At 47.3% G+C, this 27,500-nt stretch overlaps 1 protein-coding gene across 1 annotated transcript in view; it reads left to right on the forward strand.

The window, feature by feature from the left end:
- Positions 1-27,500, forward strand: part of pik3r3b (phosphoinositide-3-kinase, regulatory subunit 3b (gamma)) — a 133,721-nt gene that overhangs the window by 43,740 nt on the left and 62,481 nt on the right. Inside the window, exons 3-7 of the mRNA XM_056603555.1 lie at positions 1,778-1,858; positions 2,199-2,276; positions 15,936-16,061; positions 24,124-24,331; positions 25,566-25,651. Of these exons, the coding sequence (XP_056459530.1) occupies positions 1,778-1,858; positions 2,199-2,276; positions 15,936-16,061; positions 24,124-24,331; positions 25,566-25,651 (579 nt within the window). The remainder of the gene's footprint in view (positions 1-1,777; positions 1,859-2,198; positions 2,277-15,935; positions 16,062-24,123; positions 24,332-25,565; positions 25,652-27,500) is intronic.

Here is a 27,500-nt window from a genome sequence, read left to right on the forward strand (position 1 = left end):
AGAGGAGAAAACCTTATATATGATATTATATATACCTATATATTAAATGAATAATCTATTTAATATATTGCTGTTCCTCTAAAATAAACATCCTAATTGCCCTGTGTTTCATCAGTATCATTGGGATGTGGGGAACGCTCTGTTCCAAAAGGTTTTGTTATGGGGCTGCTGTTAGGTATAACGCTAATAACACTAAGATAGTAACACTCACGTAGGTTTAAAACTGTTCAAACTTATTAAGGTTATTTTGGTCCTAGAAGGTTACAAATTAAAAGTAATACCCAAGTAACGTTGGTCCCACTTCAGCCTCTATTCTGGTGGACATCAGGAGGCCAATGTGCACGGTGATCATGGAAGGAAGTTGTAACCAATAGTAAAGCAATGGTGATTATTACAGAGTCTTCATTCAATGCAGGGCACTTCGATTGCCAGCCTAAAATTGTGCCGCATATTCTCAGGGTTGTTTAATGTGCCAAATGGGGAAGATATCTGAACGCAAATGTCAGCGGCTAATGAGGGATTAGTGAATGAAATGTCACCCATTATTTTTCTTATTTAACGAAACCCAATCCAATCATAAGTTTGACTCTGATCAACCTCAGTGGGTTTTTTTTATTTCAAAATTTTCAGTACAAAAGGGCAAATCATTAACAGCGTGACGAGATGCATTAGAAAGGATGAGTTGGAAAAGATTATGAATCATACGCATTCAAAATTAGACCATTGGAGTACTGCCAGTTTGTTCCCCTTTTTCCACAAAACTATCCTTCCTTTAGAAAATAATGATGATAAATATGAAGGAACAGAGCAGAAAGCCAAGGAGGTTGGGTAGAGTGTTTGGGCCTCTGTACACATGTTGGTATGGGGTCTGGAGTCCTCGTCTGGGATAGAGGGAGGAGAAGGAACCTGACATTTGGAAGGTCTTTACCCTAGTGTGTGTGAGTGTGTGTGTGTGTGTGTGTGTGTGTGTGTGTGTGTGTGTGTGTGTGTGTGTGTGTGTGTGTGTGTGTGTGTGTGTGTGTGTGTGTGTGTGTGTGTGTGTGTGTGTGTGTGTGTGTGTTGCCCTGTCCAGTTAGAGATATTGACGCTGGGGTCCAAACCCCATCACACCTCACACACACGTTCAGGGAGAAGCTCACACATGCCCGGGCACACGCACAGGCACGGACACAGACACAGACACAGACACACACCCCGGGAATGAATCTAAACGCAAATGTAGGATCTGCTGGCGTGTGTCACGAGAGAAACGGGGGATGTTGCTGCTCCTTTACGTGTAGCAGCAGTGAGTTGTGTATCACCATAGAGCAGTTTCATCGTGTTCATTTGTGAACTTATCGTTAACAGGCCGAGATGTAGAGCAAAACACCGCTAGCTGGTGGTGATAACGGATGTTGCTATGTGTGCTATGTGAAACTGTTTAGTTTTTAAATTTTTTGTTTTTTGTTTAAATAATGAGGATTGACTTGCTAGTATCTGTGCTACTCTGCTCTGCCTGTCAGTCCGTCCTTCTGCCCGTCTGTGTATTTCACTCTAGTAAATATACCTGTTTGTGTAGTGGATGGGGGTTTCACTCCCTGTTGAGAGGCTCTGTATTCTACCGTTGAGGCATCCTTGAGCAAGGCACTTAGCTCTGACCTGTTCACTACTGAGGTGAATCTCAATCCACTGTGAATCGCTTTGGATTGAATGTAAAATGCTAAATGACTGAATAATGCAGTCGATGTGTTGTGTAATATGGTAAATGATGTGCTCTTTGTCTCTGTTTCTGTCTCAGGAGCTGAAGGGGAAGTGTGTGCTCTGTCTGAGCGGGCGGCGCTGGTGGTCCAGAAACTCATAGAGGCCATCGAGAGACATGGTAACGCTGTACAGACACACACACGCACACATGCACACACACACACACACACACACACACACACACACACGCACGCGCACACACACACGCACACGCACACACATTAGACCCTATCTCACACACAATGTCAATTAAAAAACATTAAAAATGGGAAAAAAAAATTCCAGTGAAAAAGGTTAAACTACGCGTCTGAGCCTAAATTAAATGTCTTCAGCCTTTCGATTTCCAACCTAATGTCGAATGTTAGCCCTGCCCTCTGAACGTCTCTCTGCCCTCCCTGTCGGAGCCCTATTCCCGTATCCCCATTCTGCTCACACTCGTGTTCCTTTTCCACCCTCAGGTGTCGACAAGGAGCCCCTTTACGGACCCCAGCACGTCTCCAGTGGACTGCTTGACCCCAGACAGGCTGTTGACAAAGGTACACGCACGCACACACACATACAGACACACACACACAGACAACACGCACACAAGACACAACACATGCTAGATATAAGACATTGAGACAAGGAAAAATGGTGGACGACTTCTCTGAGGTCTCACCATCACCCGGTTCAGATATCTGCCAGATCTGTTCAGGCTTCCTGTGGGCTCGCCAATGGGAGACACTGTTGGGCTGCCTGTACCTCTAGTGGATGACATCTTAAGAATGGATCAATATTATTGTGGTTCAAATTATTCTGTCGGAGCAAAGGGTTTTCCACAAAAGCTATTTAGGGACCGGTAATGCATAGAATCGCAAGATAGTAATACTGCAACGCAAAGAGTAAAACAATTTTTTGAATTTTTTCCCAATAGGAATAAACTGTACGAACTCACTTACTAAATGAACGGTGATATATTAGCCCTAGGCTAAACTAGACGGTAGTATGGTAGATTGGGACTCAAACAAGTGACCCTGACGTAAACTTAGGGAGCTGCCGAATGTGCTTTCTGAAGAGCAGAAACGATCAGAGCCCATCTTTGTTGTCACGTCTCACACCAGCCCACCGCAGACGGAGGACGTTGCACTTATTCAAATCTCCCCAAAAAGTTGGTTAAGTTTGAGACGCTGAAGTTCAGGCCTGGCTCCAGCAGGGAGCGCTCTGACTCCGTTCTTTATTTTGGGAAGAGCCCAAAAAAGTCTCCAGCGCTCAGCATTCAGCATGCAGGGCGACATGGAGCGAATGCAGGAGAGAGAGACAGGGAGAAGGAGAGGAAATAAATAATGTCGCAAGGAAGAGGAGGGAAGGGCGAAGCAGAAAGGGCCCGTCACTGCCTTGACATTTTTGGTCCAATAGATTTGGCGAACACACATTGGAAAGGCTTTTAGTTTAGCTTCGGCTCCACGCTTCCAACATAAACACACAGTCGGTGTGTTGATGTGTTTTCTAGATCGGATCAATGCGATACAATTCAGGGCTATGTTATTCACCTGCCAATGATTAAATGCAGTGAGCACATACACAGTTATACATTACATATACATATACATGCACCCACACACACAGAAACACCCACACACACACACAAACACACACACACACACAGACCTCCACCTCTGTGGCCACAGGTCACCACACACAAATGCACACTTCAGGTAAATCATGAGAAAGGTGCTGACATGCTAGGCACTCTGATAAATTTAACATGCACTCTTGACAAGCACACATGTATACGTTGAGACAGAAGGAGGGCTGCGGGAGAAATACTCAACCTACATGTATTCGCACAAACGCACGTATACACACACACACACGCAGACATACACACACACACATAGATAGAGAGACAGAGAGTGGGAAAACGCAGCTGACATACTAGCCTCCTAACACAACTAGGAGGAGAGCGACCTAATAGGCTCTGACAGATCCTATGGAATATATATGAAAAGCAGCAACTTGTTTACGGAAGCTGACATGTGACTGTGAGGTTGCATGCGTGCTCTGTGAACGGGCGGGAGACGGGGGGGCAGGAGACGGGGGGGCTGGAGACGGGGGGGCTGGGGGGGGGGGGGGGGGGGGCGTGGAGAGAAAGACTCGCTGCTGCTCTTTGTGTTTAAAAACCGCAGAGCTACGGAGGTGACAAAGAGAGGGAGAGAGAGGGAGGAGGGGTGAGAGAGTGGAAGAGAGAGCGAGAGAGAGAGAGAGAGAGAGAGAGAGAGAGAGAGAGAGAGAGAGAGAGGGAGAGAGAGAGAGAGAGAGAGAGAGGAGGGGTGAGAGAGTGGAAGAGAGAGAGGAGGGGTGAGAGAGTGGAAGAGAGAGAGAGAGAGAGAGAGAGAGAGAGAGAGAGAGAGAGAGAGAGAGAGAGGGAGGAGGGGTGAGAGAGAGAGAGAGAGAGAGAGAGAGAGAGAGAGAGAGAGAGAGAGAGAGAGAGAGAACCAGAGCGAAGCCAAAAGGACAGAGAAGCTTGATTTGTGTTTCCTTGTACTTTTATTTATTAATTTGTGTGAGCGTAAGTATGTGTCTGCCTTTGTGTGTGTAGGTGCGTGTGTTTGGGTGTTGGTATATATATGTGCGCCTGCCTCTGTGTGTGTTTGTGTGTATGTTCATTTGGGGTCAATTTTATTCTCTTCTTAAAACACAAGACAGACATAATCACTGCTTTCATTGCCAACACTGGAACGGACACAACCAGTGAGGTTTTTCTGAGGTCTGGTCCCACCAGCTGATAGATGTGTGTGTGTCTTCTGTGTTAAACCTTTGACATTAAAAGGAGCCCCCCACCCAACATGTTGCTCCTCTCCAGGGGCAGACCTGCGCAGAATGGGGGGCACCTAGAGGCACTTTGAGGGCATTTTGGCGGACCCTTTTGTCTAAAGCGACTTTCAATAAGTACATTTGTCAGAAGAAGGAATCCTCTTTGGAATCAATGCGTGTTGTTTGGGCACAGAGTGGGTGAAACCTTGAAGCACTTAATGTCTTCTCACAAAGGCCACAGGGGCTACAGGTCATTTTTTACTTTGAGACTTTTCGCCTTGTTTACACATCTCTATATTCTTGGAGGCAGAATTGGCACAGTGTTTTGACGGATTACATTGCTCACGGAATGTTTCCCCAAAGCGTGCAAGATGATGGTTTGGTCCCCAAGATCTGTATGGTCCATATATGTTAATATACGTATATGTTAATAGACGACGTATATGTTAATATATAGTTCATTTAGTTGTTCTTCACTAGGTCTTCTTCTGTAAGAGCCGTAGGAATACCGCACTGCTGTGGAAGCTCAGCAAATGGTTGAATGCTTGAGTGACAGCTCCCGACGTTCCGCCACCGGGTAAAATTACGTGAGAAAGGGCAAATTTAAACCCGCGCCCCGGGACTGAAATAACTGTTTTACACGCACGGCTTCCAAGCTCTTCCTGTGAGGGATGTCCAAACTGTCGAACGCCACGGGTCATCTCGGCGTGCACGGCGGAGGAACGATGTCATCGCCATTTCTACATGGTTTCACAGAGTCCTTCAGAATCGGCTGGTCGGGCTGTGTTGTTTTAGGGATGGAGTGTGTGTGTGTGTGTGTGTGTGTGTGTGTGTGTGTGTGTGTGTGTGTGTGTGTGTGTGTGTGTGTGTGTGTGTGTGTGTGTGTGTGTGTGTGTGTGTGTGTGCCTGTGGATGTGACGTATAGGTTAGTATGGAATAGTAATGTAAGAGGGAGTTGTTCCTCATTCTGGACATTTTAATGCTAGTACTCGCTGACAGCCTCCACCCTGTCTGTCTCACTGAAGGCAGAGCATTACTGTCTATTTACATTTACATTATATTTACATTATATACAAAGGTAACTTAGTAGTAAGATTGGTTTCAGTCGTGTATGTTCAATAATATGCATCTGTGTGTGTGTGTGTGTGTGTGTGTGTGTGTGTGTGTGTGTGTGTGTGTGTGTGTGTGTGTGTGTGTGTGTGTGTGTGTGTGTGTGTGTGTGTGTGTGTGTGTGTGTGTGTGTGTGTGTGTCCGCACTTGCACGACAGCTTGAGAGTTGGACCCGGCTCAGAAATCACTCGAGAACATTACCTCATCAAGTCGACCTCCGATTGGTCCGCGGCCCGGACGTTGCTATGGTGATAACTAGCCTTTTTTAGCTGGCTGGTTCTGCCCACACAGCGCTCAGTGTGTCAGCCCGGCAACACTGTGATTGTGTGTGTGCGTGAGTGTGTTTGTGTGTGTGTGTGTGTGTGTGTGTGTATGTATGTATGTGTGCGTGTGCGTGTGTGTGTGTATGTATATGTGAATGTGTGTTTGGGATTCTGTGTATATGTTTTGATTTGGTTATGGAACACAATTGCGTATAGCTTGATGTTTGGATGGATGCACTCACACACACACACACACACACACACACACACACACACACACACACACACACGGTTGTGCCACATGTTATGTGCAAACTCTTCTGGCAGAGTGAGGAAACCATGGAAAAGATGAGTCATATGACAAAATGTTCTGAGTATCATGCTTTCTGTACATCTAAATATACCAATATAAGACTATTGCTAGTACACACACACACTCTGGTGAAAGTCTCTAACTCTCTCTCTATCTATCTATCTATCAATCTCTCTCTCCCATCTGTTCTTTTTGGTGCATAAATGCTTAAGCTATACACACTGTACGCATAGTATATATTATGTTATATATAGATAATATTATGAGTATATTAACAGTAGGCTGGGAAACTTGTTTTTCTCAGTTTGTACATTATGCACTCTCTTTCTCTCTGTCCTCTAGCTCTCTACTCCACCTACTCCACCTACTCCACCTCCATTATGTTCATCTCAGCTCTGTTATGTTCAGCTCTGCCTCTCTCTCTCTCTATCCTTCTCTCTCTCTCTCTCTCTCTCTCTCTCTCTCTCTCTCTCTCTCTCTCTCTCTCTCTCTCTCTCTCTCTCTCTCTCTCTCTCTCTCTCTCTCTCTCTCTCTCTCTCTCTCTCTCTTTCCATATCAATGTATCAGATGAATGACAAATCCTTGCCTCCCTTCCTTACTCCTCTCATGCCCTTATCTCTCCCCCTCCCTCCCTCCCTCCCTCCCTCTCGATCTGCTCCTGAACCAGAATAGAGATGCATTCTATGCCCCGTCCAACAGAAAGCCTCTGACCCATCCTTCATTTCTATTGCTTCTCCTCTACGCACGCTTCCTTCGGCAGCCTCTCTGGCCATTTCTTCTCTTCCTCTCCTCTCATCCTCTATTTCTCTCTGTCCTCTTTTTATTCACCCATTCATCATGTGAGCCCCCCCCCCCAACACACACACCCCCAACACACGCACTCATGACGGTAGTTTGCTGAGCTCAGCAAAACACAAATGAAACGCATTGCTCTCTTTGGTCGCTCTGCTCCATCCCTCCTTCTCTCCCTCCTTCCCTCCTTCTCTCCCTCCTTCTCTCCCTCCTTCCCTCCTTCTCTCCCTCCTTCCCTCCCTCCTTCCCTCCTTCTCTCCCTCCTTCCCTCCTTCTCTCCCTCCTTCCCTCCTTCTCTCCCTCCTTCCCTCCTTCTCTCCCTCCTTCCCTCCCTCCTTCCCTCCTTCTCTCCCTCCTTCCCTCCCTCCTTCCCTCCTTCTCTCCCTCCTTCCCTCCTTCTCTCCCTCCTTCCCTCCTTCTCTCCCTCCTTCCCTCCTTCTCTCCCTCCCTCCTTCCCTCCTTCCCTCCCTCCTTCCCTCCTTCTCTCCCTCCTTCCCTCCTTCTCTCCCTCCTTCCCTCCTTCTCTCCCTCCTTCCCTCCCTCCTTCCCTCCTTCTCTCCCTCCTTCCCTCCTTCTCTCCCTCCTTCCCTCCTTCTCTCCATCTCTCCCTCCTTCCCTCCTTCTCTCCCTCCTTCCCTCCTTCTCTCCCTCCTTCTCTCCCTCCTTCCCTCCTTCTCTCCCTCCTTCTCTCCCTCCTTCCCTCCTTCCCTCCCTCCTTCCCTCCATCTCTCCGCGGTCCACCAGTCACCCTCTCCTCGCTCCTCCATCCCTCCTGTCTGTCCACTCGCTGTGTGCCGATTGGTTGGAAGTGATGTCATCCTCTTCTGCTGGCGCCCGTCAATATCCTATTAGAGTCGGGCGCACACGCACGCACGCAAACGCGCACGCACACACATGCACGTACACTTCTGCTGACCTGTTAGCTTGCTGTGCACCTCTACATCGTCTGCATGTGTGCGTGTGCTTACCCTCTCTAGTGCGCCCGCTCCACCGCGCGCCGCGACCGCCTCCTCTGAGAGGCGGTGTCGCTGAGTGCCTCGCGTGGCTCCAGAGAGTGAGTCAAACACAAAGAGGACGTCTCTCCCCGGCTCCCCGCAGCTTGCTGCTGGAGCCACGCGCAACCGCACACTTTTTGCTTTCACTGGAAGTAGAACCAGGAGTGTGGGTGGCCGTCCGGGGGTCGTTTGGTACGGAGCTCTGAGGAGTCGAGCCCGTACGAATGCAGCACACTCTAGAGAACACAGATGTACCTCTGCACATGATCCTCTTCACACTGCGTCGCACCCCTCCCCTTCCCTCGCACCACTCTTGGCAGCCGAACGGGCACCCAGAGGCCAAGCCACCCCCCCACCTCCTCCCTCCACCCCCGCTATAGATGATGTCATCTATAGCGGGGGTGCAGAGATATCAGAGTCTGTTCTCTGATGACATGGCAGTCGTCTACTCAGCATGACAGAAGATCCTCTCTCTCTTTCTCTTTCTCTCTCTCTCTCTCTCTCTCCCTCTCTCTCTCTCTCTCTCTCTCTCTCTCTCTGTCTCTCTCTCTCTCTCTCTCTCTCTCTCTCTCTCTCTCTCTCCCTCTCCCTCTCTCTCTCTCTCTCTCTCTCTCTCTCTCTCTCTCTCTCTCTCTCTCTCTCTCCCCCCCGTCTCGCCTTTGTAGATGTATCTTCAGGGACCTCTATGCAGGCTCGTTAGGATCCTTCTTGTCACTCTGTCTGTCCCTGTCCTTTCAGTCTGTCCTCTCTCCAGCTGGCCTCTCTCTGTGCCGTCCTCCTGTCCTAGTGTCTCGTTGGTCGTCGTGGCCATATGCCGCTCCGTGAGAGGAATATAGCCGCACGATACCCGTGGATACTCTGTCTGTTAATCTGTTGAACACTCACACACACACAAACACTTTCTTCCTCCCATGGACCTGTACTGGATTACGTCAGCTTGTTTCGCACAAAGTGTTTTTTCAGGTTTATCTCCGGTCTCATGACACGAAACCCCAAAGGAAACCAAAGCCCAAGAGTCATCTGATCTTTGTTCTTTGGCTCCATGTTAACATAAAGAGAGTCTGCCGGTTATTAAACCAGGGAGAGGTTAATGCTAATGGAGCACCTCCTGCATGGGCTGTCTGAATGTCAATGCATGTCTGAATGTCTTCTGCAGAAGACTCAAAACTCACCTGTTCAGCGTTCACCTGGACTCACCTGGACCCGCCCACTATAGTATGGTGTACGTTCTGGCACTTATTGTACGCACTTAAAGTAAGTTTTTATTCATTGTACTTAATTGTGGAGCATCTGCAGTAGCTAGCTATCATTAGCTGCGTTTCCATCTAAAAAGTGATGCAAATCTTTAGAAAGTTCGCAAAAAAGTAATTTGAATTACGGTAGGTGCGTTTCCATCAAGTGGTTGGAGCGGGTAACTTCCCTAGTTCTGCCTGGAGGTGGCGCTGTAGGCAAAAAATAATGCAGAGGCGTGGCTTTAATAAATGGTAGAAGTGGAAAAACCGTACCAAATGTAACAAAAAGCGGTTAGTCTGCCAATAGAGAAGAGTATCAACAAACAACAAACATGGAGGGAGGAATTCAGCAGCAATTGGTTTCCCTTGGGCAAGTCATAACTGTTCTTTCAGTGAAGTTATCATTGGCTATTTTAACTTCCATCCGTAGACGAACAAATAGAGAAATGACAATGTACAAGCACAATAGGGTGAGGACGTTACACGTTGACGTCGGCAGGGTTGCTATGGCCGGTCGTTATGCGGAAATCGGAAAGACTGTGGGTGTGTTCGAAACCGCCTACTTGCTTACTGCTTACTACCTACTAAATATTTGGCTTACTTCTCGAATCCTTAAATAATGATTGAGTAATCCATTGAGTAATCGACGTTCAGAAGACCGTCCTTACTTAACCACCTCAGATGACGTGAATCAAATGACGTGTCAATAACCTACCGGCCGGGCGCCGTTAATAAATATTATAAATAAATATATAAACGTCACATTTAACGTCACAGTACACCTTCAACCTAAGGATTTGCGGTGATATGTTAAAACAATTATTAAACAATTATTAAAAGCACTGCTGCTGCGGCTCCCCGTTTAGCGCCATTGCTTCCACTGTTCTTTTGAATAGACGCAGTGCATTCTGGGGCGGTTTAGTACGTCTAGTAAGCTAGCGATGCTTACTCAAAATCTTTCCGGAAGTAGAAGACATTCGGATACTACTCGCTTACCTAAACTCGCTTACTAAGTTCTCGCTTACTCAATTTGACGTCATAGTTAGTAAGCGTAGTAAGCAAGTATGCGGTTTCGAACACACCCTGTCAGTCCTGTGTGTTCAAAGTTTGCTACGTCACCGCTGTTTCGAAAAGTGTGTTTCCATCTCCCATTGCGCGAATATTGTTGTACTACCATACAACGATATTCGAGAATTAGAGGATTTTTATGCAAATGTTGGTGTTTCCATCACCGTTTACTGATTCGATACTTCAAAGTTTGCATAAAACCAGGGGGATGGAAACGCACCTACTGCTGTACACAGCGGGTTAGCCTAGGGATGGTACAACCAAGTACTTACACTTGGTTGTACAAAAAACTGTACTGTACTGACAGCTAAACATTGTTTCACTTCTTTTGACAAATTAACTTATTGTTAGTCACTTTGGATAAAAGCATCTGCCAAATGCCTTAAATGTAAATGTACATTTCAAGAGAACACAACTCTTTAATTTCTGTGTTGTCTGCTGAAGAGGGTTAGATCATTTGTTTAAACTTAAGGCCAACATGTAGTCTGTCTCTCTTGCCTGCTCTGTCCCCAATCCTCTGCTTCTTCTGCTGTGCATCAATCTTAGAGTTAGAGCTGTGACAGAAATGCGTGTGTATTTGTGTGTGTTTGTGTGTCTGTGTGTGTGTGTTTGTGTGTGTGCGTTTGTGTTTGTGTGTGTGTGTGTGTGTGTGTGTGTGTGTGTGTGTGTGTGTGTGTGTGTGTGTGTGTGTGTCTGTCTGTCTGTCTGTCTGTGGTATAACAAAATACTTCTGGGTAGACAAAAGGTTAGCGAGTCCACAAGACGAGGCAGGCACACACACACGTGCACACATTGAAAATCCAGTAGAGCTTTGAAAATGTGTGCATGCAGCAGCCCATGCAAGGGGAATCATTTCTAGTAGGGAGGCAGTGAGTTCACTGAGTTCTAGATCCCTGTTCTCGCTGCTATCCTTCACTGTGTTATTCCGGACCTCACCCGCCCTGTGTTCATTCAACGCTGTTTGCGTGAGCGCTCACTTGTTTCCTCAGTGTTCTTTGCGGGACCGGGTAAACACTGCTTTAAACGAGAACACGCACCACATTGAGTTTATTTAGTCTAGTCTCTTCAGAGACTGCGTGCCCAAACGGTTTCCACAACAGGAGTAAGTGGAGCTCCACAAAGAGACTCAATCTAAACCACCCCTTGTTTTGAAACTTTTATCCACTCATTATTTGGTGGAGAGCTCATTAAAGACGGGTTCTTCTTTCAAACCCTTTAAAACACAGTTGTTTGCATTAGTAATGAATTGTGGTACTATGACTACATATGCATTTCTTGGGCTATGGTTAAAAAAGTGATTATCTTTCATGTCCGTCAGGTTGCCATTGACATGACGGCAACATTTCTGAGGTGAACTGCTGCAAAATAATAAAATTTGTTCAAAGTTTGCCAATGAATCATCATCCTCATACCAGCATCCCACATCTTATGCTTTACTGAATTATGAACATAATTATGCACTGCTGTTTTTAAACACCAAATCTGCCTGAGAGAGCAGGATAGAGAAGAGAGAGAGATGGAGAGAGAAGGAGAGGGAGAATCAGAGAGAGAGGGAGAGAGGGAGAGAGTGCGTACACTCAGACATCGAGTGCTCAAATGAGCATTTAATAACACCATCGTACTATTAAAATGCATTTGAATAGAAACGTACATTATTTGATATTCACCCATATTCATATGCTTTGAAGTTATGCCTTACGTTATCAAGCCTTTCTATCTGGTACACTTTGACAAAACAAAGTGCTCTGCCAACATATTTATTTTTTTGGGCCAAAAGATGAATACAAGTTCATGCTGTGGTCATTCTCTTTTGACCATGTTTTGGGTGCGGAACTTCAAAATAAAGGCGTTCATTGAGCTGCAAATGGCCCGTTGTCCACCCCGTGTGATGTATTCCGCCGGGGTGGACCGCGGAGCGTGAGGTCCAGGGCGTGTGCTGCTCAGAGCCTGTCACCTCTGCTATATGTCAACACCTTCAAAGTGTTGTGCCTGTGTGCGTGTGTTTGTCTTTTCTCGGTTGGTTTGTGTCTGTCCATGAGTATTCTTCTGTTTGTGTCGGTGTGTGTTTGTGCGTGTGTGTTTGTGTGTGTGTGTGTGTGTGTGTGTGTGTGTGTGTGTGTGTGTGTGTGTGTGTGTGTGTGTGTGTGTGTGTGTGTGTGTGTGTGTGTGTGTGTGTGTGTGTGTGTGTGTGTGCATCACTTACAGTCTCCGCTGGCCTCAGATAACCTCCGGTCACATGACCCTGTCAGGCTCCCAGACTCCCCTCTCTCTCCCCTCTCTCTCTCCCCTCTCTCTCCCCTCTCTCTCCCCTCTCTCTCACCTCTCTCTCCCCTCTCTCTCACCTCTCTCTCTCCCCTCTCTCTCACCTCTCTCTCCCCTCTCTCTCACCTCTCTCTCTCCCTTTATTCTCACATTCACACACTTCACTCTGTCTGCTCTATCCCTGAATGTCACACGTACAAAAACGAACCGATTTGATATGTAGCCATCGCTACACACACTCTGTTGTGGGAATGTTGGGTGTGTTTTGTAGCATATGATCGTGACTGGCTGGCAGGCTGGAATCTGTTTACACTGGGAAGAAAGCAAGAGAGAGAGAGGTTAAGACGAGGTAAATAAACAGTACAATGCTGCTTTGTTGCTGATGCAGTAAAGAGACGAGCATGCCTCTGTCCTCCTCCTAGCTTAGTGAATTACACAAGGACCATTAATTCAACCTTTTAAGGAGAGAACTTGGCCAACACTACAGTCAGACGACCCCGGAATCCAATTGTGCTGCCATTATAAACAAATCTGTTAAAGTAAAACAGAATGGTTGAATATCGTCATGTCATCTTGAATGGCAAAGTCAGTCACAGCCAACATGAAGGATTATTGCGATCATTATCTGGTAATCATCATGAGACACATTTTCCTTGTTATTGCAGACATCTCCAATTGTCCATTTAGTTATCTTGTTATTAAAGTTGATTTGAGCTGATGTGTGGAGATGATAGGTGTGAAATGAGCTGCGGCCTGAGGGCGATCATGAGACCCGCTGTCATGAGTTCTGGCTCAGGCTGGTTCACCATGCTGTCACATCAAAAACAATCTTCTCATTTCATCAGTAGCTCTTCAGAAGTCTTAACGCGGAGTGGCCGTCCCACTGCCTGGACATCTGATGTGAGTAGCAGCCAGAGTGAACGACTTGTCCTCACTGGATAGGGGAGGCCAACCACAAATGTTAAACAATTCATTTTTGTTTATGCTGTTTGCTAACGCAAATGTTCTATTTGTCCTGAAACTTGATTATTTAATTCAATAAGGGGTTTCTGCTGCTTCAGAAACATCACAAAATCAAAACATCACACAGCTTTATTGTAAAAGTTTAAACACACACACACACACACACACACACACACACACACACACACACACACACACACACACACACACACACACAGGGAAAAGCAAAAAACACTTATGTTTATTGTGTTTAAATGCAACATTGTGTGTGTGTGTGTGTGTGTGTGTGTGTGTGTGTGTGTGTGTGTGAAAACGGCATCGCCCTCAGTGTCGATCTCACTGTTTTCAACTTACAACTGGTCACAAACAATCCGACTCTCAAACGTTCCGTGTTCCTTACCTGTGTGTGGCTGAAGTTCATCTCTACGCAACGTGGCTAGTCTTCGTCGTCTCCCGATGTCCTGGCCGCGTCCAGCCTGTTCAGTGAATCGGCCACTGGGAGTCCTTCACTGGGTCAGTGGACCGGCCTGTGGTACGACCCACATACATGGAACTGATGCAATAGCGTTCATCATAAAGGACTTGTGCTGCGTGTCGGTTTTATGTAAAAAAAACAGGAAATGTGCGCATTATCAGCATGGCTGCACCTAAAGTAGGGGAGCATTCACACCTGAGCTGTTTGCTCTGTTTAAAAAGAAAAAGCAGGGAGCGTTTCCCCCCATGGTAGTCCAAATTGCCTCTTTGGAGACCATATTCATGTTGAACGTAAGCCTTTTCTGATTTTATTCAATGCAGATAAACTCACCGATACTGCACCTCGACGGAGAGCTTGGGTCATCCTCTTTGTATCGGCATGCGTTGTATCGGCACAAAAATCTGCCTTGGTCATGTATGAGCAACCTAGAGTCATTAAGTCTTTGGAGCGTTCAATCACTTCAGAGCACATTGAAAAACGGAACGCTTCACCGACTTATTGACAGAAAGTTGCTCATACATGACAGGCGTCGATTTTCGTGAAGCCAAAGGCATGCAGATACAAAGAGGATGACCCAAGATAAGACTTACATCATGAACTGGGCAGTCAATGAAGGGATTACAGCTAAGCAATACGAAGACCACCTCTCAACCCTCTTTTAGACCGGCACCCTGTGTCGCTCTCTGGTGTCGGCCTGCGTAGAGACGGGGCGCTCCTATCAACGAGACGCTCACGAGGCCGTCTGCCGCACCGTAGACACGCAGCACACCCCAGCTAAACATACCTGAAGTCTACACTCATGATGTCCCTCCATGAATAAACTGGGTGTTCTCAAAGAAAAGACAGTTAAGACAGTTAATTTCATGAAACAATGTATAGGCTTGGATGAAACGCATATGTTGGGAATGCCTCCAGCATTCACACACACACACATATATACGCAGACACACAAATATATACATGCCCACACACACACACACACACACACACACATGCATACACGCACACACGACACACACCACTGCCCTGCCCCGCTCTGGTTGAGGGGGCATGAATATGGGAGCCGGTGTCCTTGGGCGATTCACCGCGGTTTAATACTCTAATATAGGCTTCAGCGCCCAGAGGTCGAGAGGTCATCCATTGATATCAAGGGGACTGTGGTTTGCTGGCCTGTGGTGATTGGTTAAGTTTATTCAGCCATTAGTTAAGGGGGGGGGGGGGGGGGGGGGGGGGGGTGTTGAGGGAGAATCGATGGCTCTTATCATCCGTTTGACTCCAGAGGGACTGGCAGGACGTCAGCGTGGAGCCTGATGAAGGAGACAATGGGCTCGTATGAGGCAGGGAGAGGTGACTAGATATCATTTTCCTCCCTTTCTATGTTTTGGTTTATATATCATTCTGCATTATTATTAGGGTTGGGGTTTGCTTGATTTTTGTTTGAATTGACAGATTATGATTTAAAGGTGGACGAGATCTGCTAAAGGTTTTATTATACTCTAAGCTTAATGGAACTGGATATTTTACGACTTAGAACTGGTTTCAGGATAGAACCGGTTAAAAACTGAAACATAAACCCACATAGACACTCAAATACCCATCCACAGCTAGCTAGAAATCCAGATTCATATGCACAAAAATGCAAACAGATATTTATGCATAAACACTTTGTGAAATTCACAAATACACACATAAGCCCTAAGCCGAACATACTTGCGTCATAGAGTGTATCAATAGATAATAGATCAACAGATATACACTCACCTCTGGCAGGCTACCTTACCTACTTAAGCGTCATTGATAGTCAGCTGAATCGCCCATGGGTAAATTGTGCAGTCTTTATAACTTTTAAGTTATAAATGTAACTAAATCCTCTCATGCGACGGCAGTAACTGATCCCCCCGTTCTGTCCCCCTTCCTCTGTCTCAGAGTCAGGAGAACTGGACCAGTACGACACCGGGACCCTCATAGAGGCTCTGAGGGGCTTCTTGATGGACCTGCCAGCCCCCGTCATCCCCGCCACCATCTACAGCGAGCTGCTGTACGCCGCACAAGGTACCGTAACACACTCTGTAACACACTGCTGAGTAACACACTGCTCTGTAACACACTCTGTAACACACTGCTCTGTAACACACTGCTGAGTAACACACTCTGTAACACACTCTGTAACACACTCTGTAACACACTGCTGAGTAACACACTCCGTAACACACTCTGTAACACACTGCTGAGTAACACACTCTGTAACACACTCTGTAACACACTCCGTAACACACTGTAACACACTGCAACTCACTGCTGATTAACACACTCTGTAACACACTCTGTAACACACTCTGTAACACACTGCTCTGTAACACACTCTGTAACACACTGCTCTGTAACACACTCTATAACACACTCTGTAACACACTCTGTAACACACTGCTCTGTAACACACTCTGTAACACACTGCTCTGTAACACACTCTGTAACACACTGCTGAGTAACGCACTCTGTAACACACTGCTGAGTAACGCACTCTGTAACACACTGCTGAGTAACGCACTCTGTAACACACTTTGTAACACACTGCTGTGTAACACACTCTGTAGCACACTCTGTAACACACTGCTGAGTAACGCACTCTGTAACACACTCTGTAACACACTCTGTAACACACTCTGTAACACACTGCTCTGTAACACACTCTGTAACACACTGCTGAGTAACACACTCTGTAACTCACTCTGTAACACACTGCTCTGTAACACACTCTGTAACACACTGCTCTGTAACACACTGCTGAGTAACACACTCTGTAACACACTGCGCAGTAACACACTCTGTAACACACTCTGTAACACACTGCTGAGTAACACACTCTGTAACACACTGCTCAGTGACACACCGCTCAGTGACACTCTGCTCTGTAACACACTCTGTAACACACTGCTCAGTGACACACTGCTCAGTGACACTCTGCTCTGTAACACACTCTGTAACACACTCTGTAACACACTCTGTAACACACTCTGTAACACACTCTGTGACACACTGCTCAGTGACACTCTGCTCAGTGACACACTGCTGCTCAGTGACACACTGCTCTGTAACACACTCTGTAACACACTGCTCAGTGACACACTGCTCAGTGACACACTGCTCAGTGACACTGCTCTGTAACACACTCTGTAACACACTGCTCAGTGACACACTGCTCAGTGACACTCTGCTCAGTGATACACTGCTCTGTAACACACTCTGTAACACACTGCTCAGTGACACTCTGCTCTGTAACACACTCTGTAACACACTGCTCAGTGACACACTGCTGCTCAGTGCCACACTGCTCAGTGACACACTGCTCAGTGACACACGGCCACAGCACTGTGGTTCTTTCATGCTGGTTCAGATCAGGCCTCCTTTGATGCTGGGGATTTGTGCGTGACTGATATGGTTATATATTCACCCACACACAAACACACACACACAAACACACAAATATGTGCACAATCTCACACATACACACACTGACACACACACACACACACACACACACACACACACACACACACACACACACACACACACACACACACACACACACACACACACACACACACACACACACACACACAGACAAACACAGACATGGTGATGAACGAGGGTAATACCCTTAATATTTTATATACGTCTCCTCTTAAGCCCCCCTCTTTAGAGACAGAGAGAACCTCGGATTCTCTCTCTCTCTCTCTCTCTCTCTCTCTCTCTCTCTCTCTCTCTCTCTCTCTCTCTCTCTCTCTCTCTCTCTCTCTCTCTCTCTCTCTCTCTCCATAAAGCTCTGTCTCTCTATAAAGCTCTGTCTCTCTATCTTTCTCTGGCTCTCTCTCTAGTGTTCCATTGTGGTTCCTCTTAATGCTCCACATTATGGGTCTGCTGCCGCTCTGACCTCGGCGGTGAACTCTGCGTTGATCCCTCCTGTGAACTCTGTCCTCCACGCCCCCGCTCTGAGGCCAGGCTCTGAGGACAGGCAGAGTGCTTCTGTGCCGCTGTGACATTAGAGTACGATTGCCCCCGACCCAAGTTGTCACACTCCTGCCACAGCCCAGAGTTTTGCCATATTTTGGAGGTGTAGCTTTGAGTCAGCCTCCACATGAGTCCCCCCTCCCTGCAGTTTCAACTGTGCTACAGGACAAACAAGCTGCGGGCTAGCAGACTGTGTTTTGAGACTCTCTGTCCGTCTGTCTGTCTGTCTGTCTCTGTCTCTGTCTCTGTCTCTGTCTGTCTGTCTGTCTGTCTGTCTGTCTGTCTGTCTGTCTGTCTGTCTGTCTGTCTGTCTGTCTGTCTGTCTGTCTGTCTGTCTGTCTGTCTGTCTGTCTGTCCTCTGTCTGTCTGTCTGCGGGTCTGTTGGTCTGTTGGTCTCTGTCTGTCCTCTGTCTGTCGGTCTCTGTCTCTCTGTTACACATGTCTCTCCTTCCTCTTGACCCTCGCTCACCTCAGTCTTGTGTCGTCATTGTGCGTGTGTGTGTGCATTTTGTGTGGAGGTGTGTGTGTATGCGTGGATCTGTGTCTATGTACGTGCATAACAGAGAGCTCAGGGCAAGGCAGACAAACAATCCACGGGACAGACAGACAACCTCACAGTAGGACAGACAGTCAGCTGATTTCATGCCAACTCCCACGAGACCTCCTCCCACATATGTGATCCAGAGTCCCTCCCCATCGCCCGACCTCCGCCCGCCTCCATCATGGAAGGCCCCCCAGCCTCGGGCCGTGGTTAAGTGCCAGCCCCTTCTTCTTCTTTAGCTCTTATTTATTTATTCATGGAAACATTCTAGGTCGGGATAAACCTCTTTTTGAAGAGAGACATCTAGTATTTTGCTTGGGTTCGCGGCAGGTTAAGCCCAACGAAATTGAACTTCTTATTTGGGGATGGGGTCACTTGGAGAACACACCGATTCATTTGTGTTGGCTGTAGGGAAATCACGGAGAGGGGATTTGGAGGGCCGAGATGTTTAATTTGTACAGTAAGGATAAGCTGTGCAATAACATGGAGCGATCCCCGAGGAGACGCTGGACTGAGAGAGGAGGACGCTGGGGAGCCAGGGCCTGGTCCGCCCGCCCATGGCTCTGGACCCTGCTGTCCTCCTCTGCACCCCTAACCCTAACCCTAACCTTCATTGCATACTTATCGACATTGCGATTTCAGCCTCTACAATTCGCTATCCGTGAAATGTTATGTTCATTTATATATATAATAAAAAGGTAAAAAACGAATAATCCTGATTTTGAAAATTACATTAATTACAAACTATCAGTTACTCAGCAATTGCCTTATTATTATTTTTATTTTGTATACATGGTAGGCGCCTAATAGATTGACCAATAATCTGTTAATCGCAATGAATAATCGCAAAATGTTATAATCATGCAGCCCGTCTATATGTATGTGTTATTGAAGAAGAGGGAGGAAGAAGGTGAAACCTTTGACATTAGACAGCATTTAGTTAGGAGATGACCCTCCTCCCCATTAAATGTTATTAGTGATTATTCAGTCGCTCTCTACACTCAGCTGTTGGTTTACAATGGAGCGCGTGACAGCTGCAAACACAATTTCTGTTCAAGGATTTCTCAACTGCGAGCACGTGATAACGGTGCATGTTAATGCTATTTAATGTCATTCTACCATTCATATGTATAGATAGATATAATTTTTGTAATTTACCCTTTTTGTTTCTTTATTCGGCTGTCGTGACTTTAGGATGCATTTAGTGAGCTGTAACATCAGTATTTTCATAATAGATTATTCCTCATAAACAAAAAATTAAGAAAATGGTGATCATTATGTTTGCCTTAGAGTGAGATAGGTGAGTTGTATGAATTAAACAACTCTTACAGTATTACCTGTTAACGACTCCACAATGCAATCTGTTGTGAGCGCGTGTTCCAGGATTTTAGGAAAAAATGTAGAACTACAAACGCACAACACAAGCATAACAATATTGTTTTATTTGACAAATAATAAAATAGCCTAAATATAAGAAAATAATTAATAAACATTATGAAATGTGTTTGTTTTTTAGGGTGCGGTTAGGGTTAGGGTCCCAGGCTTTATGTGAACCCCCTTGGACTCATCGCTCTGTGTCCCAGGCCTGGGTGTTCTGGGGGCTCTCCCTCTGGGTGCTCACCCCGTGACTCCGCCGTACCACCTCCCCTAATGATCTGACCCGGGGTCAGCGCCTTTACCCACTAAGACTAATGGGCTCCGGTCCTGCTGACCACTGTCCATCTGTCCATCTGTCCATCTGGACGCAGACGGAGGGGCAGGCTTGGGGGGGGACCAAAGGACCAGTAGTTTCATATGCGTTGGTTATCGGGGTATCACTTCATCAGCAGGATGAAGTCATCATGTTTGATAGGGCGGGTCGACCAAAGACTTATTTAATGAGGAGTCTCCCGGAGGACGATCCCTGGTTAAATGATAAGCGTCTGGTGTAACGTGTCACAGAGCAGCCTGTCTGCACACACCGGCCATAAAGAGATTCAATCTGACCACCGGTCTGTGGGTCCCCTCCCCCCAGCCCCCCTCTCACCCCTAGTCCCCCCCCCCCCCACACACCACCAGCCCCCCCCACCAGCCCCCGGGTCCAGTGGTCCAGATTGTCCAGCTCTGAATGGGCCGGATGACCCGGCCAAGTTCCTGCCTCAGCCTTGACCTCTATTGACCAGTTGGGACAGCCCCGATCCATATAACGTGTGTGTGTGTGTGTGTGTGTGTGTGTGTGTGTGTGTGTGTGTGTGTGTGTGTGTGTGTGTGTGTGTGTGTGTGTGTGTGTGTGTGTGTGTGTGTGTGTGTGTGTGTGTGTGTGTGTGTGTGTGTGTGTTGGGAGGTGGGGGGGCAGCCTGGGGGATGCTGATATTGGGTCCTGCAGACAGAGATATACATTTAAAGGTGATAGAGGTGGAATGACCGTTGGGGTCAGCCACTATCCATATTACCAGGACATGGTGTGGGTGTGGGTGTGTCGGTGTGTGTGTGTGTGTGTGTCGGTGTGTGTGTTGGCTCATTTGTGTGTGTGGTCATCGTCTGTGGTCAGTGTGGCCGCCAGACAGGGGTCACCAGCGTGACCTCTATCAGCCTGCTCCCGATTGGCAGCCATCTATCACAGCCTAGCTGGCCTCGTACGTGCATACACATACACACACACACACACACACAAACACACACACTGGGGGGGGGGGGGGGGGGGGGGGGGAGGGAGGGAGGGAGGGAGGGAGGGAGGGAGAGGGAGAGAGGGAGAGAGAGAGAGAGAGAGAGAGAGAGAGAGAGAGAGAGAGAGAGAGAGAGAGATGCACTCATTGGGGGAAGGATATACGGCATACATACATGAATGTCCTCTGCCAGTGGATCCTGTTGACCTCTCCCAGGGATCACATTAGCCCTTCACCTCTGGCCTCTGGCGCACCACAGACACCCCAGATAGATCTGTATTAACAACCCGTCATGCTGGAGTGCTATATATAGCCCCTCAATCACGGCCACCAGGGCCGCTGGAAGACGCTCCAACACGGCAGCTTTGCAGGAGGGCCGTATGGATCCCAGGATGGTTAGAAGACGTTGCCTTTTCTCCTTTTTCCGTGGTGATGTTTTCGGATGCTGCTCTGGCTCAACACACGGGCACTGCCAATACACCAATTATACAAGAACCTGAGAGTCGATAGAGACCACGATGTTAATCATGTGTCCATGTATCAACTGGAATACAACCTCATAAGGGACACGTCTATCAATACGGATAATAGTGGATCTATCCTTTGTGCTAAAGGAAGTGCATGGAGCATGAAGCCATGCTGGGGAGACCCACACTCGTCTGGGTGGGTCTGTGTGTGTCTGTGTGGGTCTGTGTACGTCTGTGTGGGTCTGTGTGGGTCTGTGTGGGTCTGTGTGTCTGTGTGGGTCTGTGTGTGTCTGTGTTGGTCTGTGTTGGTCTGTGTGTGTGTCTGTGTGGGTCTGTGTGTGTCTGTGTGTGTGTGTGTCTGTGTGTGTCTGTGTTGGTCTGTGTGTGTCTGTGTGGGTCTGTGTGTCTGTGTGTCTGTGTGGGTCTGTGTTTGTCTGTGTGTGTCTGTGTGTGTCTGTGTGTGTCTGTGGTGAGGCGAGGTGGTAGAGCCACAAAATGGGTTCATATTATTTTAATATGAGTGGTAGTGTTTGTCATAAGAAGCGCACAACCACACCCTCTGCCATGTGAACAACACGTACACAACAATAGCAGTGGATCGTTTGTTCTCGAAATGAACTGCAAATGATAAATATGTGGAATACATATAGGACCAGTAAATAAAAGGTGTGATGAATGCATAGTATGGATTATGGATTTGATGTATAGATATAGTATATGGATTGATGGATGGATGATGGATCATATACCTATTTAAATATATTATGGATGGATGGATGGATTATGGATTATATATATACATATTTATAGATATATATATGGATGGCTGCGATGCTTAGTCCTTCATGTCGTTACCCTCCCCGTCAATGCCCCCCCCCCCCCCCCGGTGGGTCCCAGATGCGGGGGGCGTTCGTTGTGCTGATGGTGACGGCCTGCAGTGCTCCGCCTCGTCCATACGTCTGCTCCTGTCCAATCACGGCGCTGCGTTCAGCCGCCCGGCTAATGCTCCAGAACGGGGCTACGGTGTGAGGACCAATGTGCCGACTCCTGCTGTGCCGTTCACTCTCTGCTCGCCGCCTGCGCAGCAAAACGCCGATACCGTCCCCCGTAGCATCTGTCATGGCGAAGGGGCCACTGCTCCAAGGTGATTGGGCGGCCTATTGGGAATTATCGACGCCACGCGCAGGGAATGTGTATGACGCAGTGTAACCTCCACCTCCAGGCGGGGGCCTGACCGGTGTCGATGGTGGGGGGCCCCGTGCACTGCGGGCCCGGGAGGGGGGCTTCTGTTTGGCTCCAGGTCAGATTTGGTTTCTGGTGCTGATGGTCAAATCTGCCGTAATGCGAGAGATGATTATTCATGAAGCGTGTTCCCCTGTGTCTGGTGGACTCCAGCCCACTCAGTGTTCCCCGACCACGCACGCTCACACACACACACACACAGACACGCACACACAGACGCACACACACAGACACAGACACACACACACACACAGACACAGATGCACGCACGCACGCTCACACGCACGCACACACACACACACACACACACACACACACACACACACACACACACACACACACATACAGACGCACGCACACACTCACACACACAGACAGAGATGCACACACGCACGCTCACACACAGACACGCTCACACACACACACACAGACGCAGACGCACACACACATACAGACACACGAACACACACACACACACACACACAGACACACACACACACAGACGCACGCACACACACACACACAGACACAGATGCACGCACGCACGCACACACACACACATATGCATTGACTTCGATATTGGCATCCTGAAAAAGTTTCATCTGGCATTGAAATGCTGGGAGAATTCTCTTTCAACCAAACCCACGTACGGCCAAAGAGCGGCCCTTAGAGGGATCCACTTGGATTTCCTGTTGGGTTTTGGATATGCTACTTTTGATTCAGATCCCACAAACTTCATTAGATGCAATCTCAAAGCTTCCTTTCCCTCGTCTGTCGTATTCAGTAGTCATGCTTTTGATGACATGTATGATTCTCCAAAGATCCTTGAAAGTTTTTTATGGCGTCTGAAGTTCTGTGTTGCTGAAATCAGCATATTTACTGTATTTGTCATTTTATTATGAGTTATGTGGGTGATTCATAGCAAAAACCTTTCGTTATCAAAAGAGAATTTTGATTGACCATTTTCCTTTTGATTTTAATCATTTTGCTGTTCCTTCAAGTTTATTTGTTTTCCTTTCAAAGCTGTTCTCGTAATGTAGAACTGCGTGGTTTGACCACAATTTAATTAAATGTTTTCCTTTTTGCTAATCTGCAATTGCTATCACTTGTTTATGTCTACCTTTAGCATGCTCCAGGTACAGTGACGTATGTGTGGAACGATCCCATCTATATGGTGTCTTTATGCTCTGTATCGATGTGGTTCTTCCCAGACAGCCAGAGTATGGAGGAGTGTGGCGAGAGAACAAAGAGGATCCTGGACTCTCCCAGTGTTCCACGGGCCAACCACCAGCTTCTGGCCCAAGTCACCAGGCACCTGGCCAGGGTCGCTCTCGCCCAGACTGGGCAACACAGCCAAGCGAGCCCCAGGCTGCTGGGACAGGCCTTCTCAGGATTACTCTTCAAGCCTACTCTCTTCAGGTATTGGATGGACATACCAGCTCATATACACATCCCTGGAATGGATGCAGTTCTTAAAGATCCAATTATAGGAACGTTAAAATTAAAATAATACATATAAATAACCTTTATTTATCTTATTATTACATATAAATTATTAGAATTATTTCAAATGTAGACATTGTAGGACAACCTAAGAAAAACCACTGTACTGTTTTGCGCAGGAATTACAATAAACACGCTACAAGATATTATGAAGCTATGCTTATTCAGCCATATTCTTAGGGAGTACAATAATGTTTTTTTAAAGATGCCGGTCGGGTAACACGGCCGTTTGTGCCTGTTGAGGACTGCTGTGGAGCTAAGGGGTGAGGCTAAGTGGTATAGCGAAACAATTATATCTCGGTTGATTGAAGTGGTTATACCGTCGGAAAATCCCAAGCTCACATTCACTGCAATACAAATGTCAAATAATAGACAGACATCATTGAGCTTTGAACCGTCTTCTCCTTCACGCGTGTCCAAGTAGTAGCACATGTAACACATTAATGCTCAAACAATCCACTTCAACTAAATATTTATCTTCAGTCATTTTGTTCATCTTAATTTGCGTAGAATCTGAAGTCCTCCTCAATTATTCAAAATTTAAACCATCCTTAAACTCAACAATGATATGAAATCATCTTAGTGAATGCTTATGTGAAACAGTGTTTCAACCAAACTCCTGCTTGTTCTATTAATGCAGAAAAGTCTTCAATCAAGCAAGCCTCTCCATCTGCCTTAGCAAGACAGGAAAACAAGGCTAATGTTTGGCTCAGCCGTAATATCAACATCCTGTTATCCAGCTCAGATGTTAAAGTACCGAGGAAAGCATGAGGAGGGCGAGACACTTCTCACACACTGTGAGCAATGTCTTTCTCCTGCTTTTTAATTTCCCCTCCAAAAAACAAGCTGGCCAAGAATGTGTCCGATGCAAGGGGGTGATATTAGTCAGCGAGACGGAGGCCAGGGAGGACCCTGTACCCACGGGGTTTAACGTCAGTCCGGCTCTGCATGTTGCAGACGGATGGCAGTTCTCATACACAGTTACTGGGTCCCGTAAACAGTCTTCACTGAACATCTAGTTCTCCCCCCCGCTCCCATTCCTCGTGTTCTGCTGGTTAATGTTGCACACGTTGTGTTTGTGCCACAAAGCATGAAACAACCATTTGATCGTGTGTGTGTGCGTGTGTGTGTGCTTGTTTCTGATGTGCAGCGCCGACATGAATCCTGAACACCAGGTCAGGATTCTGGAGTCTCTGATCACAGCTGGAGGTCTCATGAAGACGCTGTCTGCCCCAGGTGAGGATACACACATGAGGTATTCTGCTGTATCTCTCGCTCGCTCGCTCGCTCTCTCTCTCTCTCTCTCTCTCTCTCTCTCTCTCTCTCTCTCTCTCTCTCCTCTCTCTCTCTCTCTCTCTCTCTCTCTCTCTCTCTCTCTCTCTCTCTCTCTCTCTCTCTCTCTCTCTCTCTCTCTCTCTCTCTCTCTCCCCCCCCTCTCTCTCTCTCTCTCTCTCTCTCTCTCTCTCTCTCTCTCTCTCTCTCTCTCTCTCTCTCTCTCTCTCTCTCTCTCTCTCTCTCTCTCTCTCTCCCCCCCTCTGTCTCTCTCTCTCTCTCTCTCTCTCTCTCTCTCTCCCCCTCTCTCTCTCTCTCTCTCTCTCTCTCTCTCTCTCTCTCTCTCTCTCTCTCTCTCTCTCTCTCTCTCCCCCCCCCTCTCTCTCTCTCTCTCTCTCCCCCCTCTCTCTCTCTCTCTCTCTCTCTCCCCTCCCCCTCTCTCTCTCTCTCTCTCTCTCTCTCTCTCTCTCTCTCCCCTCTCTCTCTCTCTCTCTCTCTCTCTCTGATGATAAGGGGAAGGCTCCCTGTATCCCCGTTCCTCCCAGAGAGGAGGTGCAGCTCGTTCCGCCTCTCTGCTCCACTAACTCCAGCAGCGGAGGCATGCTTCACTTTCACTTTTCTTTAAGAAACGGGGGTAAAAACATTGATGTTTGCCTAAGCTGCTGTAATAAATCGCTCACAAATGGCGGAATAAAAGCTCAGCCTGACGGTTGGGTCAGCAATGGTGTGGTGGTGAAATGGAAACCCTTTTTTATATTCTCTCTTTTTGAATTGGGAGGAGGGGATCAGAGGATATGTGATGGACCCGGTGATGTGTTGGTGCGGTCGTCTCTGAGGGCAATGACGGCAGGAACTCTTTCAAAGCTTCTATGTTACGGTGCTAGGTCTGATTTATTCAACTGATGAACATTAAAGGCATAGGCATGTTGGTTATTGATCCAGCTGTAACGTAAAGCGTCTCTAATATAAGTAAAGGGTAGTCAGCAGATTTCAGGTCTAGGATTGTTTCTGAGTTCTAGAGCATGGTGTTAATGTTACCGATGGCTCCGTTGTGGTTAAGTTGTAGCTGCGGTTCATTCCGACTTTGGGTTTATAAGGAGGATCAAGAGAACATGTTACTTCAGCCAATGCCGAAGTGCCAAAATCTGTTGTTTGTGTGCTAAAACCTACAGCTTGTCATGTCTGCCGAAGAAATTACACCGACAGGACAGAACCGACCCAATCTATTAGTCCAGAGTGTGTGTGTGAGGCTCCAGTCCATCGATCGGCTGCTGGTGCTCCAGGGAGCTCTCCCAGTCAACTGTTTTTTGCTTATTGTACTCTGTTCTACTTATTGCACCGAATAGACCTACGGAGGGTACAATGTACGGTCACTAATGTAGCTCCATCGTCTGCTGGGTCTGAAGATACAAGCCAGCTCTAGATGAAAGGGGAGGCTGTATGTGTGGGCGTTATTTGTGTGTGTGTGTGTGTGTGTGTGTGTGTGTGTGTGTGTGTGTGTGTGTGTGTGTGTGTGTGTGTGTGTGTGTGTGTGTGTGTGTGTGTGTGTGTGTGTGTGTGTGTGTGTGTGTGCATGAGATTGTGATTTTCAGTGAGTGCATGGTCATTGGATTTAACCCCTGGCTCTGAATGATACGAAGCGATCGCTAACCAGACGTGACCCTTCCGACCGTTAAGGATCCCTTTTGAGGAGGAGTAACACATTTAACCCCCCCACCCAACCCCACACACCCCACCCCCCACCCCAGCCCGAGCTCTGGCGCCCTGGGTCTGTCCGCTCATGCGTACGTTGTGTGTGTCTGTTTTGTGTCTC

Source organism: Gadus chalcogrammus, chromosome 12 (assembly GCF_026213295.1).
Source record: "Gadus chalcogrammus isolate NIFS_2021 chromosome 12, NIFS_Gcha_1.0, whole genome shotgun sequence".
Classification (NCBI taxonomy): Eukaryota; Metazoa; Chordata; class Actinopteri; order Gadiformes; family Gadidae; genus Gadus; species Gadus chalcogrammus.